General features: G+C 35.8%; 2 protein-coding genes across 2 annotated transcripts in view; one reads left to right on the forward strand and one right to left on the reverse strand.

Moving 5' to 3' along the window:
* The window catches only part of SLC2A12 (solute carrier family 2 member 12), a 55,766-nt gene extending 51,371 nt beyond the window's left edge, over window positions 1-4,395 (forward strand). Inside the window, exon 5 of the mRNA XM_032407844.1 lies at window positions 572-4,395. Coding sequence (XP_032263735.1) covers window positions 572-725 — 154 coding nt within the window. The 3' untranslated portion in view covers window positions 726-4,395. The remainder of the gene's footprint in view (window positions 1-571) is intronic.
* A 100-nt stretch (window positions 4,396-4,495) lies between these two features.
* Window positions 4,496-16,302, reverse strand: part of TBPL1 (TATA-box binding protein like 1) — a 33,643-nt gene continuing 21,836 nt past the window's right edge. Inside the window, exons 2-7 of the mRNA XM_032407845.1 lie at window positions 11,767-11,945; window positions 9,268-9,350; window positions 9,040-9,103; window positions 7,233-7,336; window positions 7,035-7,129; window positions 4,496-5,029 (exon numbers count right to left, since the gene is read on the reverse strand). Coding sequence (XP_032263736.1) covers window positions 4,950-5,029; window positions 7,035-7,129; window positions 7,233-7,336; window positions 9,040-9,103; window positions 9,268-9,350; window positions 11,767-11,901 — 561 coding nt within the window. The 5' untranslated portion in view covers window positions 11,902-11,945 and the 3' untranslated portion in view covers window positions 4,496-4,949. The remainder of the gene's footprint in view (window positions 5,030-7,034; window positions 7,130-7,232; window positions 7,337-9,039; window positions 9,104-9,267; window positions 9,351-11,766; window positions 11,946-16,302) is intronic.

The raw sequence follows: 16,302 nt of genomic DNA on the forward strand, positions 1-16,302 counted from the left end.
TTGTCTCCTTTATTAAAAGGTAAGGTCCTTGAAAGCATAAGTCTATACTCAAGTAACTGATTAAATGACAGGAAAAGATCTTTGAAAGAGGTTCAAAGGTGGCCTTACTTTGTTTTTAAAAAACATAAAATCCTAGGGCATATTTTTATGCTGATGGAAATAATCCATAGAATTTATTAATGCAGGAGCAAGCGGATAATGCAGAAGGCAGACTACACAGACATAAATATAGGCATATTGGTAGAGTTTGAGAAGAGGAGAAAAATAAAATAGGATCTGAGACATTATCTCCATTAGTTCTATCCTTGGACTCTGCAGGTAGGAATGCCTTGATTTTTCTGGGAAGTCACCCTCCCCACCTTACCCTTTGAGTGAGAATGACCAAAGTTTGGTGGTACACTGAATTTCATGATACATCAAGGCTTTGCAATAAAAATGTCTTTTTGGCTTAGTTAAAACATTAAAGCCCCAGGGTGATTTAAAAAAATAATAGCCTGTACCTTTTTTTTTTTTTTTTCCAAGTACTATAAACTAACAGTGACATTTTCATTAGTGCCTCTTTCTCTTTCAGGAACTATGTGAAAAACAACATTTGTTTTATGAGTCATCATCAAGAGGAATTAGTGCCAAAACCGCTTCAAAAAAGAAAACCCCAAGAGCAGCTCTTGGAGTGTAAAAAGCTGTGTGGTAGGGGTCAACCAAGGCAGCTTTCTCCAGAGACCTAATGGCCTCAAACCTTAGAAATGTTGATAAAGTAGAAGAACAATTCGAAGGGTGTCTTTGTACCAACACATATTGGCCACTCCCATGTTTTCTCCTTAGTGTTGCTGAGCTAGTTTTAGAGACACCCTGAAATTATAAAGACCACCTTTAACCTCCACCTCTCGAAAGGTAAATGAGGTACAAGATCCCATGATCCCTTTCTTACTCTGCGTAGGATACCAGGTGAAACACATACTGGCTGGTTCAGTACTTTGCACCTTTTTCACAGAGCAACCTTTGAAAAACTATGAACTAGTAATGCGATCAACTTTTGCCTTAAGGTATGTATGTACAGAGGCCGGTTGCAGCTTTATGATTCAGACACTGAAGTGGCCTGAACATGAGCTTATGGTTTTTTGCCCACTACAACAGTACTTGCACTGGGCCTTCTGTAAAAAAGAACCAGGACACAACGTGGGTAATTGCACCTCTGTTCTAGATTAGGAGAGGATCCTGGCTAGGATTCCAGTGATAATTCCTAACTGTAGTTCAACAGGTACAAAGATTATGCAGCTGCTTTTATGAATTATGAACTACAGTGTAATGCCCTTTTATGAATTTTATGTATAAAATATTAAAAGAAACAATTCTGCAATAGTTGAGAAAAGTAAACATTTTTCCATCCATTTAAAAAAATACGACTAGAAAGGACAATTTCAAAATGCTGGGACCATTTTTATTTAGTAGTACCTGTTAGTAAAACCTTAGAAAAGGAGTCAGGCCATTAGGTTATTAATCCAAATCTCTAATCAATTAGGTGTGAGTTATTAAGTCAAGCTTATAAAACTCTCTCCTTGGAAGGCTTTCATGATGACTTAATAGCGATCCATAGCTTCCCGCAATTCTTTGCACTCCTCAGGACTGTCACTACCTCAGGTTATGGCATGCGGGCTAGCACTGATGCTTTCAGATGACTGCAGATGTAGTGAGTGACATTCAGGCATCAGGACAATTCCCTCACCATGTTCTTCTCTAGGATGAAATGGAGGTCACCAACTGTACCAGAAACTTGGGTTTTTCCCACACAACAATGAATTGCTCCCTTCTGTATTTCTCCAGTTGAATATTAGGACTCGGTGAGGTATTTTACAGATTTGGATATGATGACAGAAAATCTGCAATAAAGAATCTCGATCTACTTAAGTAGTGACCCATGAAATTACTATTATAAGCTATGGGAGACACACAAAAACTTAAGAGCATGAACAACCTAACTTGAAAAAGAATAAAACATTATGATTGGCCTAAAGAAAAGAGAATCCTAAGAGCCGAAACCCTCTGTTATTTAGACTGGAATTTTCCTATTGGCCCCTAACAAACTGTCCCAGTTTGGTGTAAGGGTATATGATCTAGGAATTCCCCTATAACAAAATGGAAAGACTATAAATCTATGTAAGTAATAGTGAAACTGTATTAGCAGAGACTCAGGAGAATGGCTGAAAGTCCTGATTCTGAAATGTATTACATAAAGATTGGCAGGGGAAAGTTACAAGGAAGGGAGACTTGAGATCTTCTACCACAGCACATTTCCTATGCAAGTTAGAGCATGTTTTTTGTTTTATTTTGGAAGGAGAAGGAAAAGTGTGTTCTGTAGAGGATCAGTTTAAGAAATTTATTATGAATCCTCAGTGGAATTATATGTGGAGCTGATTTTTAAAAAATCAAGACAGGTAATCAATACGATTTTTTTTCTTTGTCAAACATCACAGATTGTAAGATATTTAACAAAATTGTTACATGTTTCCTTCAAAGTTCAAACACTGTCTATCTACATTAGCAATTTCTTGTTTTAGCCATTCATCATAAATGGGTAGGAAATTGTTCATAAACTTAGGAGGTTTATCACTAGTGATTTCAACTTCAGTATCTTAAACCCGCTTGTATTTTTCTATTATCCTGAGTCTGTAACTAAATAATTCTGTCTTCAAACCAATTTTTACCCAATACACCCCTAACCAGAGCTTTTTGATTTTCAAAAATAAAAAAAGGGGGAATACTTATTATTTGTATGTATATATTCACAGTTTTTATTTATAAAAAAATTTACAGCACTTGTGAAGAGCCAGCAGAAGACATCAGACACGCTCATTCTTACCAGCTTCATTAAGTTTAGTGGGTTATCCATGACACTTTGCCAGGTGATGCTCACACAGCAGCCCTGAAACCTGACCTGGTTAGATTGTCTTTCTTCCTCTTTTCTGAGAAAGCATTTTGATGAGCTACTGATCTACCTACTTTTCAAGTCACTTGAATACTGAAAATACTACAACATCTGGATCTGCACCTTGGCCATATAATCATGTTTTCCACCTTTTCTATATTTCTTTTTTTTTTTTTTGGTGAACATTTACAAAACAGGTCCCTTATTACTGTTGATTAAAGCTAAGTGGAAAATCTCAATTTTTAAAAATAGTCTCCCAGAACCTGTGACTTCTTCACCGAATTGTATCCTCTATATTTTATGAGGTTTACCCTATACTGCTGGATCTTAAAATGAAGCAAATAAACACAATGTAAAAGAAAAAAAAAAAAGAGAGAGAATAAGAGAAGTTTGAAAATAACAATTAAGTCTTTCACAAGAAAGAAAATATAAAAGCCAGCCTTTGCCCCCCGATTTAAGAGTGAGAGGCACAGTAGGGGAAGGCATCGAGAGAAAAGAAGATAAAAATAAATATAAAATAATGTATGTTGTTCAGTGCAGTATGTAAGCTAGGTTTGGAAGACTTTATAATATGATAAGGAAAATGAACTAGAACACGGAGGATAAGACATTGCAATTTTTCATGAAACTTTCAAAACATTTTGAAAATTCAGGTTTTCGTGTTGGAATATTGTCTCTATTAAGTTACTACTAAGAGGCTAACTGGACTCTCCACTCAGCTTTATTTCTAAGTGAAATCACTGTTGGTTCTACTAAACTCCTAATCCCAAGTGGGAGAGCACCGGTGCAGCCTGGTCGTGTACCACCCCCAGGGCTCTGGGTGAGCCGGAAGGGCCAAGGTTTCACAAATGCATATTGATTGTAACTTTAAGAGGAGCAATCCCTAATACTGAACAGTCACTCTTCAGCTCCATTAAATAAGACACAGCAAGGGGAAAGACGTATCTTGCAAAATGGCTTTCAAGTTCAAGTTGAACTATATTATAATTATACTGTGGCACAGAGGCAGCTTGTGGGCACTTCTTGTTAAAACAGCACAATGTATCAACTTCTGACAAGACTCTGAGTATAGCCTTCAGCAGCGACCTAAGATTACTACTCTCCTACAACTAGAGGGGAGTCTTACCAGAGTAACAAAAGCACATGAGGTACAAACCCATCACAGCTTCTTTCTCATACCCATCTTGTAGGTGAGGGGTTTCGCTTTTTAAAACTACACTTTCGTAACTTGTAAAAGATATTTAACATTTTCTATCATATTAAATTATCAACATAAAACATTATGCTTAATCTATAAAGTTCTACTCCGGTTCGCTCCCTAGAGTTTATATACATACTTTTACTTCTAATCTGCAAGAAAAAATTCCTATTTGATATTTGGTAACAGAGCAGTAAAAGATACTATACACATGTGGCATATATATATTTACAAAATACACTTCAAAAAGAAGCCAACACACTTTAGCAAAAGTCTAAGCTTGCATAGATTAAAAAGAAAAAAGAATTATGAATACAATTTTTGTTAAAATAGAAAATGGGGAATAAAAGTTACAGAATGGATATGAAGAGAGATCTTTTCCAAACTTTTATTTGTGCACATTCAATTGAAAAAGATAACTTTTACAGGTTCTTTGGTGCCCATATTCAGCATACAAAAATGTAAAAGACTATTCACAAATAAAACACATTAGCTCAAACTGGGAAGAAATAATGACAATAACGAAACAATTTAAGGTAGTGCACACTGTGACAGCTCTGCTTACGGGGACATGAGAATTACTGCGAAAATAAATAGAATGTCCTTTTGTAAAAGCAGCAATGTCATGTCTTGTAAACTTCCTTTTTATATTACAGCAAGGTTTGAAATAAAATCCAAAGGGCCTGGAGCTTACACTGTAGCCGTGAATGAATAAAAGAGTCTATTTCCTCAATTACTGTTGGTCCAGTTTTCCTTTTGTTTTGAGTCCAATGTGCAGCAGGTTTTAAAAGGTGCTCAGTTAGGGATTCTAACCAATTACGTGACGAATTATAAAATTTCTTTCCTGCTTTCAAACACAAATGGGTAAATCTGTTCCACAGCGGTAGCAACAGCCTTTACGTTGGGCCCTGTAACAAGCACAACGGAGAAAGGCCTCGTGAGACGAGCACTAGGAACGTGCATTTCCCGGCACTGAAAACATTCACATGGTTTAGACTACCGGATTAATTGTTTAAAAAAAAGATCTACACTTTACATAATTATACAGTCATAATAAAACCAAGAGAGTAAAATCTTTTCTGAACAATTCAAGGAAATGTGAAACACAAAATGCTATTATTCACCTTGGTTTAGGGCAGCGTGAAGACAGTACATATAAAAATCACGTCTAACAGCGCTGTTGGATGCTGATTAAAGGAAGAAGTGATAAACGGGACTAGACATTTTGGTCACTATCCTTTTGGTCACTGTAGCCTGGCTTTTGGTTAGGCTACCGCTGATGCTCACAGGAGTACTGAGGAACCCAGTAAAGTAAAACAAAGCTGCTTCCAAAGTACTGGGAAACCGGAGAGCGGTTATTAACTAAGTGGTCTAAAAACCCCTCACAGATTTACGAGTACTCACTACCTGCCACATGTTTAATATTAATCTGGCCATTCATCCTCACAGCTTACTCAGTAAATAGGGAAACACACATGCGGGAAGGGGGTGACAGTATATGTGAATTAATCCATATAATGCTTGGAATAACTTTTTAAAAGTGTAATCTCCATTTAAATAGCTAAAAAGAAACATAAAAAGAGACAATGAAAATATTTTCATAAAACTTATTTTGAACAAAATTCAAAATTCTTAATTCTTTTGAAAGATGCTGAAAACGTACATATTGTACCCACTGTGAACTCTCTGAAGGTCCTGACCACATGTTATCTGGGTCTGCTCCTTCCTGATTACCCTCCCCTCCCCCACACAGGACAGTGCTTTGCCTATGGGAACCACTCAGTATCTGTTCACTGAATTGTTAACATTTCATAGGATGTTCCAGATGTAAATATATAATGCATACTAATTAACCCAATTATCCTCAGCTTGTTATTATGTTGTTTAATTATCTATTAACTCAGTAAATACAGATTTTACCTATGCATCATAAACTCTATACTTAGTAGGGACCTATCGATCAATAGACTTTGGGGCTTCTCAGAAGTCTGGGCTCCAAAATGTAGAAAGAGATAGTTGAAAGAAGGGAACAAATGGGACTGTTCCCCATCCCTCCACTTTAAGATTCAGGCATGACGCTGGCAGTAGGCTTTAAAAGTCTCCAAGGAAGATGTGAAAACCCACAGGATGAGTCAAAACTAAGTTTACTTGTTGAGAGTCTAAAGGTGTCAATAATGTGTATTTTCCTCTAAGGACTGAAGGAATACAAAGAAAAATTCAAGAACACCAAAGAAATTCTCCTGAATTCAATTTAGCTGAAGGTTGGGCCTGACTCCCAAGTGATATTTCTGTACCATTTATAAATACACTACCTTTAAAGCCATCCTGTGCGCTAAAGTTCTCAATGCCTAGTTGCTTGAAACCACCCCTTCTAAATACTTACGACTCAAAAGATACAGAACAAAATACACAGAAGACATGACAGAGAGGTACCAATGATACTTGCCTATTTTACTTATATAAAACCTCTTCTCCATGAAGTTTATAAAATGGGTTTCTCTTTGAATATTTTAAATGCAAGACATCATAAATTAAAGAAATATCATACTATGAAAATATATACTAGAATATTCTTAACAGGTCCAAACTGGAAACTATCCAAATGCTTATGGACAGTATACTATACAGCAATAAGAATGACTGATCTATAACTACATGGAATAATATGGATGAATCTCACACTAAGAAAATAATGAGTGAAAGAAGACAGATACAAAATAGCATATATAAGATTTTAAAATAGTATATAAAAGTAGAGAAAACTAAACTACAGTGTTAAAAGTCAGGATACTGTTTCCCCTTGAGGAGTAGAAGTGACTAACAGGGACAAATGAGACATTATTTCCAGTTCGATATAGGCACCTCATTCAAACCATAATTGACCATAAGCTTGGTTTCAATATCATAAAATACCTGTTACTGTGATACTTCCTGTTGAAAAAATCTGTAATGTAGCTCTTAGAGATTTTATCCGATAGCACACAGCAGGATGAAGTTCAGGTTCGTAACTATACCAAAAAAAAAAAAAAAAAATCACAATTAATATAAATATTTACAGGTTGACAAGTAATTACAAATTTGGTAAGTTGTCTTGATTCTTCAAACACCTACCTGGCATGAGGTCTATTGTTCTTTGTGAATTCTGGCAAACGGATTTCAAATGGCATGTTACACACTGCCAAAACGTTAACGACCTTAAAATCTGTAAATATTACCTGTAGGAAAGAAGTACAACTCAATGAATTGTTTTGAAACAAAAAAATTACTCATCAGAAAAAAAAAAAGACAACTGCTCATCAGTTTTCTTTTTTGCGGGGGTAAGCTGAAAAAATTGTGTTTTTAACTGGGATTTTTCTCAACACCTCCAATGTTATGCTAAGACAAGAAGCAGGCTGAAAAGTAACTTCAGCCACTCCTACCAATAACTTGAATGGCTGTATCTTATTATGCTTTGAAATGTTCCCAGTAAAACCACAATTCTGGATTAACTGTTCTCCAGCTGACTACTTGCACAAGGCAGATGATGAAAGTCACAAAACTGTCCAAAGTGGCACCACCATCAGTCAAGACTCTCAATATTGCCACTTTCCTCAAGCACCAACCCTCCCCCTACCCACCAGCACTTCCATGCCTTTCTAGCACCTTCCACCTCAGGGAAGACTGAAGAGGTCAGAAAGAAACTCAACTTTCCACCACTGCTCATTCAAATTCCATACAGCCTGGATCCACCTCTTTGGGGACCACAGCTCATCTTTATCTTTCTTTCATTTACTCATCATTTGCAAGTGATGTAACAAATCCATAATATGTACTAATTTTACTCAAATTTATGCCTCTATAAAATTATATTTGATAAAACCTGCCAGTGACAGTCACTTTACATGTGAGAGCCCGCCAACCAGTGTGTACTTTTTGTGGACCAAACCACGGATTTGACACAGCAAGCCAATCTTACAAATGTCCCTTTTTATACAACATGCATTTTGTTTTGGATTTATGTCATTTTTAATACATCTGATTGATTTTACAGAATGCAGCCTTTTCTCAGTCCTTATACACTGGTGTATAGTTGGTATTAGTTAGTCATGTGAATTCTTTTCAACTTACAACACAGTGTAGTTATTGCTAAAGCACAGATTACATAAGTTCGGCGTATTTTAAATAATCACAATTCCCTGTTATAATAGTAATGTTCTCGCTAACAGTAATATGTAGGAACACTGTTTACTCTTAGCCATTAAATGCATAGATCTGTGGAAGTTCCATTCTAGTTCTTTTTTCTTCTTTATAATTTATGTGATAGCTATCTATAAATAAAAACAAATACACTTTAACTTTTTAAACATATGGCCCTACTCTCTACTCATCATCCCGACATACCACTCTTGAGATGATCAAAAACAAGATTTTTTTGGTGAGAAGTGAACAGCCTAAAAGAGTTGAAAAGACAGTTCACTTGTAAGGCAACAAATCTCTCGGTGAGCAAGGGGTTAGTGAAAATGCCAAGATCCTTTACAAGTACTCACATGAGTAAGAGTTCGCTACTAAATTTTTGTACTGAAGGACAATAAGAAAAAGGCCAATCATGAGAAGAGTATCTGTGTGATTTCTTTTTTTCCCTTAAAGATTTTGTTTAGTTATTTGAGAGAGAGAGAGAGAGGGAGAGCGAGACCATGCACAAGCAGGGGGAGTGGCAGAGGGAGACGGAGAAGCAGGCCCCCCTTGAGCAGGGAGCCCCGAGGCAGGGCTCAATCCCAGGACCCTGAGATCATGACCTGAGCTGAAGTCAGACATTTAACTGACTGAGCCACCCAGGCACCCCTCTGTGTGATTTCTTTAGTCTATCAAATTAAAAAGTTTAACTTTATAAATTAAATCCCATAATATTTGTAGTTTGGATGTTTTTTGAAAATGTTACCTGAAAACCTAGTTTCTGCAGACTGCGGGCTAAACGTCTGGCACCAAATTTAGCTTCTTCTTCGCTATGGTTTTAAGGAAAGAAAAGATGATCAGTTACACAGGAAATGAATTTTATACTGACAAACATGACAAACTGTACACATGATTTTGTTTTAAGTCTAGGAAAATGTCCTTTCCACAAAGGAAAAATTTAAAAATTCAAGTAAAAAATTCAAGTAAAATTTACCTTGTTGCTCCAGTGCAAATAATTTTTCCTGAGGACCAAATTGTAGCTGTAATTCTAGGTTTTCTAAGCTTCATTAATACTTTCTGCAAAAGAACAAAATAAAACAAAAACGTGGTTATATATTAAGTGTTAATTTTCACTTATGATTCTGCTCCATGTGGCCATTTTATTTTTTTATTTTTTAAAGATTTTATTTATTTATTTGACAGAGAGAGAGACAGCGAGAGAGGGAACACAAGCAGGGGGAGTGGGAGAGGGAAAAGCAGGCTTCCCGCGGAGCAGGGAGCCCGATGCGGGGCTCGATCCCAGGACCCTGGGATCATGACCTGAGCCGAAGGCAGACGCTTAACGACTGAGCCACCCAGGCGCCCCGATGTGGCCATTTTAATAAAAGTGTAACTACTACTCGACGCTTACCCAAGACTGAAATAAATAACTGTTCTCCAAATCATCCATTCTGAAATCAAGTACCATACTGAACACAAAGAACATATTAATTCAAAAGGACATTTAATTAATTATAAATACAAGGTCTGTATAAATGTCTTACTATATACTTGAAATCAATGTGCTCTAAGCATGCAAACTTTTCAACTCTCATTCCACCCTAGTCACGTAACTGGAATTTGCAATTTGCATGGATCCTTAAAGATGCCAAACTTATTAAAACCTCAGGAGTTTTGCAGTAATTGTTACTATTTCATCTGGAATATTCTTCCCTCAATATTCTCACTTTCATTCTCTCACCAGATGTCAGAGAGAGAGGCCTTCCCTGACCACTCCACCAAAGCACCCATCTCCGCATTGCTCCCCACCTCCTACCCTGCTTTATTCTGCTTCATGGTACTCATTATATTGTATCTTACAATTGAGATGCCTACTACATATTCAAGTTCAATATATAAATCTTGAGTGCAGGACAAATGTTGGACCTGGAGATGTAATTTTAGATTCCTTAGATATGAAAGGCATTTAAGGCTGTGGGTTTGAATGAAATTATCTACACAGTGAGCATAAATCAGTCAAGGACTAAGGTCCAAGAGAACAATGTGAATTTAAATTTTCATTGCAATTTTTCATTTATGGAAAATATTATATGCCCATTATGTATAAGAGATAAATGTTTACTGAATACAATAACATATAAATGAATCGGACATTTCTCCTTAAAACTTCTGTTACTTTTGGAGTTTCACCCTTTCTCTGTCATATGTCCTATTATCAAACTAGAAAGCTATTAAGTCTGGAAGGATAAAATTTAACAAAGAGCCAAATTAAACTTGAACCAAAAGATATTATAAAATTTCATACACAAGGGGTTGAGAAACACTGAGTTTATTCTGCATTTAATTGTCTTTCACCACCACCTTATCCATCAATTCAGCTTCTTCAATTAACCTTCTATGAAAAATGACTTCCCTGTCACATGGCATGCTAAGTTCCAAAGCAGTATTAGGCATTTTACTCTCTAACCGTCTTAGCAGATATCTTTTTCCTTTATTTAGGTGACAATGGCATTACTGATGAACTTGAAAATCTTTAATTGTGGGTCACTGCAATTTTTAATTGAATTTAATTCATCTTAACTTAGTTTCTAGTACTAAGAGCTAATGATAATTTACTGAGATATACTGGCACCTAATTTTTAGAGCTAGAGCCTTCATATACATTCATAATTTTCATGATAAATGTATAAGATATATATTTCAATATCATTTGGTTTATAAAAGCCAGTGAACACACATTGTCATTTGTAATGTTAATCTCATTAAGGTTAAAAGCAAGTTATCAATGCTTTTATTTTAAATATTATAGGTCTAACAAAAACTAAAATTTATAGTGTCTGGGTTAGGATATGAGCCATATTATTTTCAGCAATTTGTTACTAAAGAATACCAACTATTTTGGCTAAATAAAGAGGGGTATTAAAATATACTACAAAAGTCACAACATATATATTAGGGCATCATTCGTATCATACATCATTCATGTAACTATATATTTTTGAAGATTTATTTAAAAAAGAGAACGTGAGAGAGTGGACGGAGGGCTAGAGGGAGAGAGGAACTTAAGTAGTCTCCGCGTTGAGAGCACAGCCTGACACAGGGCTCGATCTCACGACCTGAGCCCAGGACCTGAGCCAAAACCAAGAGTCTGACACTTAACCGACTGTGCCACCCAGAAGCCCCTAAAAAATTATATTTGAATAGTATACGCCACATATAAATGTCCCCTTCTTCATTTAAAAGAAATTGAGAGAACAATACAATTCTAGTAGCCTGTGAATTCTTTGCTAAGACCTGGAGACAGGGAACATCCAAAAGCTGACACTTCACAGGAGGAGGGGCCGCTTCTACAAGGCTCAATGTTGTACTCAGTACAACTGGCACGTGGTAAGGTACTCATAAACTATCTGTATAGAGAGTATGTTTTAGAATATGATTCACAGCACTACAAAATTAGTCTGCATAGCACACATACCAAAATTAAGATACTTACTCCAACATCACGCTTATAAATTACATTTGCTCCCTCCAAAGCAATCTTCCTTAAGTTCAAATGGCATCTTGTTCTAAAAACACAGACTACATTTGTAATTAGAATGTCCAATGCAACATCACTGTCTGCATCCATTGGGGTAGTTTAAAAACTTAGCTTCCCACCACGAAGATCACATCCTGAGAAATAAAACAAAATAAAGTAATTAAATATTCTGTTATTTTTCACAAATAGTCCTAAAAATTAAAATATAAGAAAGGAATTACATTATTTATTTTTTAAATGTTATTCAAACCAAATCATGTCCCTTCTGTTGCCCATTAAAAAAGTCATTTTCAAAAAGATAACAAACATATCATATAAAATCTTTCAAAATCTGGGCCTAACTTGTATTCCTTACAATTAATAAGGAACTTTCACATGCCAGGAGCCTACCAGACTCATCTCCTGCTACTTGCCTTAACAACCACTATGTTTCAGATGTATCACAGTTATAGCAATTCTCCAAATATACCAAGTTCAAGGGCTGGACTTCGTGGTCCCAATGTCCAATCATTACTATAACCCACCTCATACAACTTGCCAGGGCTAAAAAAAAAAAAAAAAAAAAAGATGACCTATTTTTCCTCTATTTTAGGTACCTGGCTTACTTGTTTAAAGAAGGATAAATATTAATTATATTAGTTAACAGATTTTTCTCATTTACTAGTCATTCATTCATTCTTTACTTATCAAATTATCTTCCATACACTGAAGACACCAGAGAAAAAAATGAGTAAGACAAAATCTTTTGTCTTCAAGGAGCTCTGTAAAAAGCACAACACCATTTTTGTCAAGATCACAGTCTTCCAGAATATACCTTTCAAAACTATGATATGAGCATTTCTATAAACAAACAAAAATGAGCCCTAGTTTTTACTAAGCGTATGACCCGTATCCAGCTAAAAAATTCTCTTTGACTAGGTTTCTACTTTTATTTATTTATTTATTTGAGAGCGGGGGAGGAGCAGAGAGAGAGAGAGAAAGACTCTGTGTTCAGCACAGCCCATGTGGGGCTTGATCTCACAATCCTGAGATCATGACCTGAGCCAAAACCAAGAGTCCAAAGCTCAACTGACTGAGCCACCCAGGTATCCCTAGGTTTCCGCTTCTTAAAAAACAAGTAACAGGAATTCAGCTTACCTAACCCACAAAGAGAAAACCAGAAAACACTAATATTACTATTATAATGACCTTTAAAGATTCCTTGAAGCTGCAAAATGAAAAACTAGTATTCCTTATAAGGATTCAAATTATTATATGATTAAAACAATGAAGATGCCAAGAGTCCCAATAAAGAAAATGCAAGCTTGTTTTCCTGTCTTGTAGTATTTGATAGAACACAAGTCAGACCACGCCTTCCAGCACCAGTCTGGGATGATGGCGCATTCAGCTCTGTGTACCACATGTATCTTAGCTTCATCAGGTTTTCTCACATTTATATTCCCTTCAATCTGTTTATCTTCTTGTTTTGTCGTTTTTTGTGTATATCTGAGCAACCTCAAACAATTTTTATGTACAAGGAGTGGAGCAGGGGTAGCAGTGGATAGCTATATATGTAGACAGATTAATAAAGAGGACAGAGGCAGTTATCAATACTGATCTTAAACAGTGGGATCAATATCTGACTCACCACTTAACCAGTTATGAGAACCTGACAAGTTATGCAATCTTTCTGGGCCTCAGTCTTCTCATTTGTGGCATGAAAGACAGTGCCCTACCAGAAAGTGTAGGGATTATAGAGAAGGTATAAAAAGTACCTAGTGCATGTATCTGGTAACAATAACACAAAAATGACAGTTAATATAGATCAAATAAGTTTAAATCAGCAGGCAGAGCAGAGATACCTTAGTATCATTTTCTATGATTATATTATAAACCAGATATTGAGCCACCTAGACCTCACTGGGTTTCCTATGTTCCTATAAAAACTGTGCAATAACTGTGAAGTAAAGAAGCTCTTAGTTGCTTACCTCAACATCCATTCTATCCTTCCTTCACAATGAACAGAACCCAATGGAATCTAGCTGGGTACACTGTGGGAGAAATCAAATACTCTATGTACTTTCAAGGCTCCCTGGTAACAGACATAGCCAAGAGGCCACATGGCCCTGTCATGGTTAATGAAATGTAAAATGAAATAAATGGTTTTGTGTCTTTTGGGAAGAAAAGACTGCTTAGAGTGACCAAACTAAGCCAGCAAAGACCCCTTTGCCTTTCCACCCTTCTTCACTTTTATTGCCTGGAGTTTGGATGTAAGAGTTAGAGCTCAAGTAGCCATTTGGGATCATGAGACTATGTGATAAGGATAGTAGAACAGGAAGACAGAAGATGCCTGAATCCCCGATACAGTGAAACTCCTTATTATCTCTGCACTTCCTAATTCCAGACTTGATGAACGTGAGAGAAAAATCAATTTCCATATCAGGCCTGAACATGTTGGATTTTTGTTATATGCTGCCAAACCTAATCCTACTGGATACACATCCCATGAGATAGGCTACAGAAAGCACTACTTAAGGAGAAACTATGAAGAAACTATGTCAAATTTACTGTTTCACACAGATTTTTTTTTTACATCAAACAGGTTAAAACAAATTAAGGGAAGAATACAAGGGCAATATATAGGGTAAAAAATAAGTCAAGAGAGTAGGTGTAAAGCAAATCTTGGTGAATGCAAAGAAGCCTTGAAATTAATACAAAATAGGTGATTGTGTCTGTACTTTAGCAACTTAAATTCTAAAAATGAGGTCACAGGCCTAGTTCATCTTAAGTTACTCAATGTTCATATTTTACATAAATATAATCTGGCAAGCAGCCTCAGAAAATACTATTGCTCTCATAGGTTTTCAATCAAGGATATAATATGAAGTCAGTACTTAAAAAAGAGACATCCTACATGAAAGACTCCACATTTTTGAAGCATTACAAACAAATAAAAAAAAAAACCACTTGCAATTAATTTATCTATCTTGTAAAATAAGGGAGTAGTGCTGGATATTAACAAAGATTCACCCCACAGCTATCATCATACTGAATGTTGAAAAGCTCAAAGCTTTTCCTCTGAGATCAGGAACGAATCAAGGATGCCTACTCTCACCACTTTTATTCAACATAGTATTGGAAATCTTAGCCAGAACAATTAGGCAAGAAAAAGAAAATGCATCCAAATTGGAAAGGAAAAAAGTAAAACTGTCACTTTTTGTGGATGACATGATTTTAAATACAGAAAACCCTAAAGACTCCACCAAAACAGCTATAACATAAATGGATTCAGTAAAGTTGCAAGATACAAAATCAATATATAAAATCTGTTCTGTTTCTATACATTAGCAACAACTATCAGAAAGAGAAATTTTAAAAACTCACTTTACAATTGCATCAAAAAGAATAAAATACCCAGGAATAAATTTAAACAAGGAGGTGAAAGACCTATACACTGAAAACTGTAAGACACTGATGAAAGAAACTGAAAAATAAACAAATAAATGGATATACCATACTCATGGATTGAAAGAATTAATATTAAAATGTCCATACCACCACAAAACAATCTACAGATTCAATGCAATCTCTATCAAAATTCCAATGGTATTTTTCACAGAAACAGAACAAACAATTCTAAAACTTGTATGGAACCATAAAAGCAATCTTGAGAAAGAACAAAGCTGGACTCTTATTTCAAGCTATATTACAAAGCTATAGTAATCAAAACAGTGTGGCATTAGCATAAAAACAGGCACAGAGATCACTAAAACAGAATAGAGCTCAGAAATAAAACCCATGCATATACAGTCCACTGATTTATGAAAAAGGAGGTGAAAATACACAGTGGGGAAAAGACAGTCTCTTTCAATAAGTGGTGTAGAGGAAAACTGGACAGCCACATTCAAAAGAATAAAACTACACTATCTTATACCATACACAAAAATTAACTCAAAACGGATTAGAGACTTAAATGTAAAACCTGGAAATATAAAACTAGAAGAAAATAGGTGGTAAAGTTCCTTGATATCAGTCTTTGCATTGAATTTTTGGATCTAACTTTATTTTTTTAAAAAGATTATTTATTTATTTATTTATTTGAGAGAGAGGGAGAGAGAGAGAACCCACGAGTGGGGGAAGGGTCAGAGGGAGAGGGAGAAGCAGACTCCCGCTGAGCAAGGAGCCTGACCCGGGGCTCGATCCCAGGACCCCAAGATCATGACCTGAGCCAAAGTCAAACACTTAACCAACTGAGCCACCCAGGTGCCCCTGATTTTTGGATCTAACTTTAAAAGCCAAGGCAACAAAAGCAAAAACAAACAAGTGGGAGATAGATTAACCTAAAAAGCTTCTGCATAGCAAACAAAATGAAAAGGCAACCTACTGAATGGGAGAAAACAGTTGCAAATCATATACCAGATAAGAGGTAAATATCCAAAAAATATAAAGAACTCCTATAACTCAATAGTAAAAAACAATAATCTGATTAAAAAATGGGTAGAGGAACTGAAG

This window comes from Phoca vitulina, unplaced genomic scaffold, assembly GCF_004348235.1.
Source record: "Phoca vitulina isolate PV1807 unplaced genomic scaffold, GSC_HSeal_1.0 scaffold9, whole genome shotgun sequence".
Classification (NCBI taxonomy): Eukaryota; Metazoa; Chordata; class Mammalia; order Carnivora; family Phocidae; genus Phoca; species Phoca vitulina.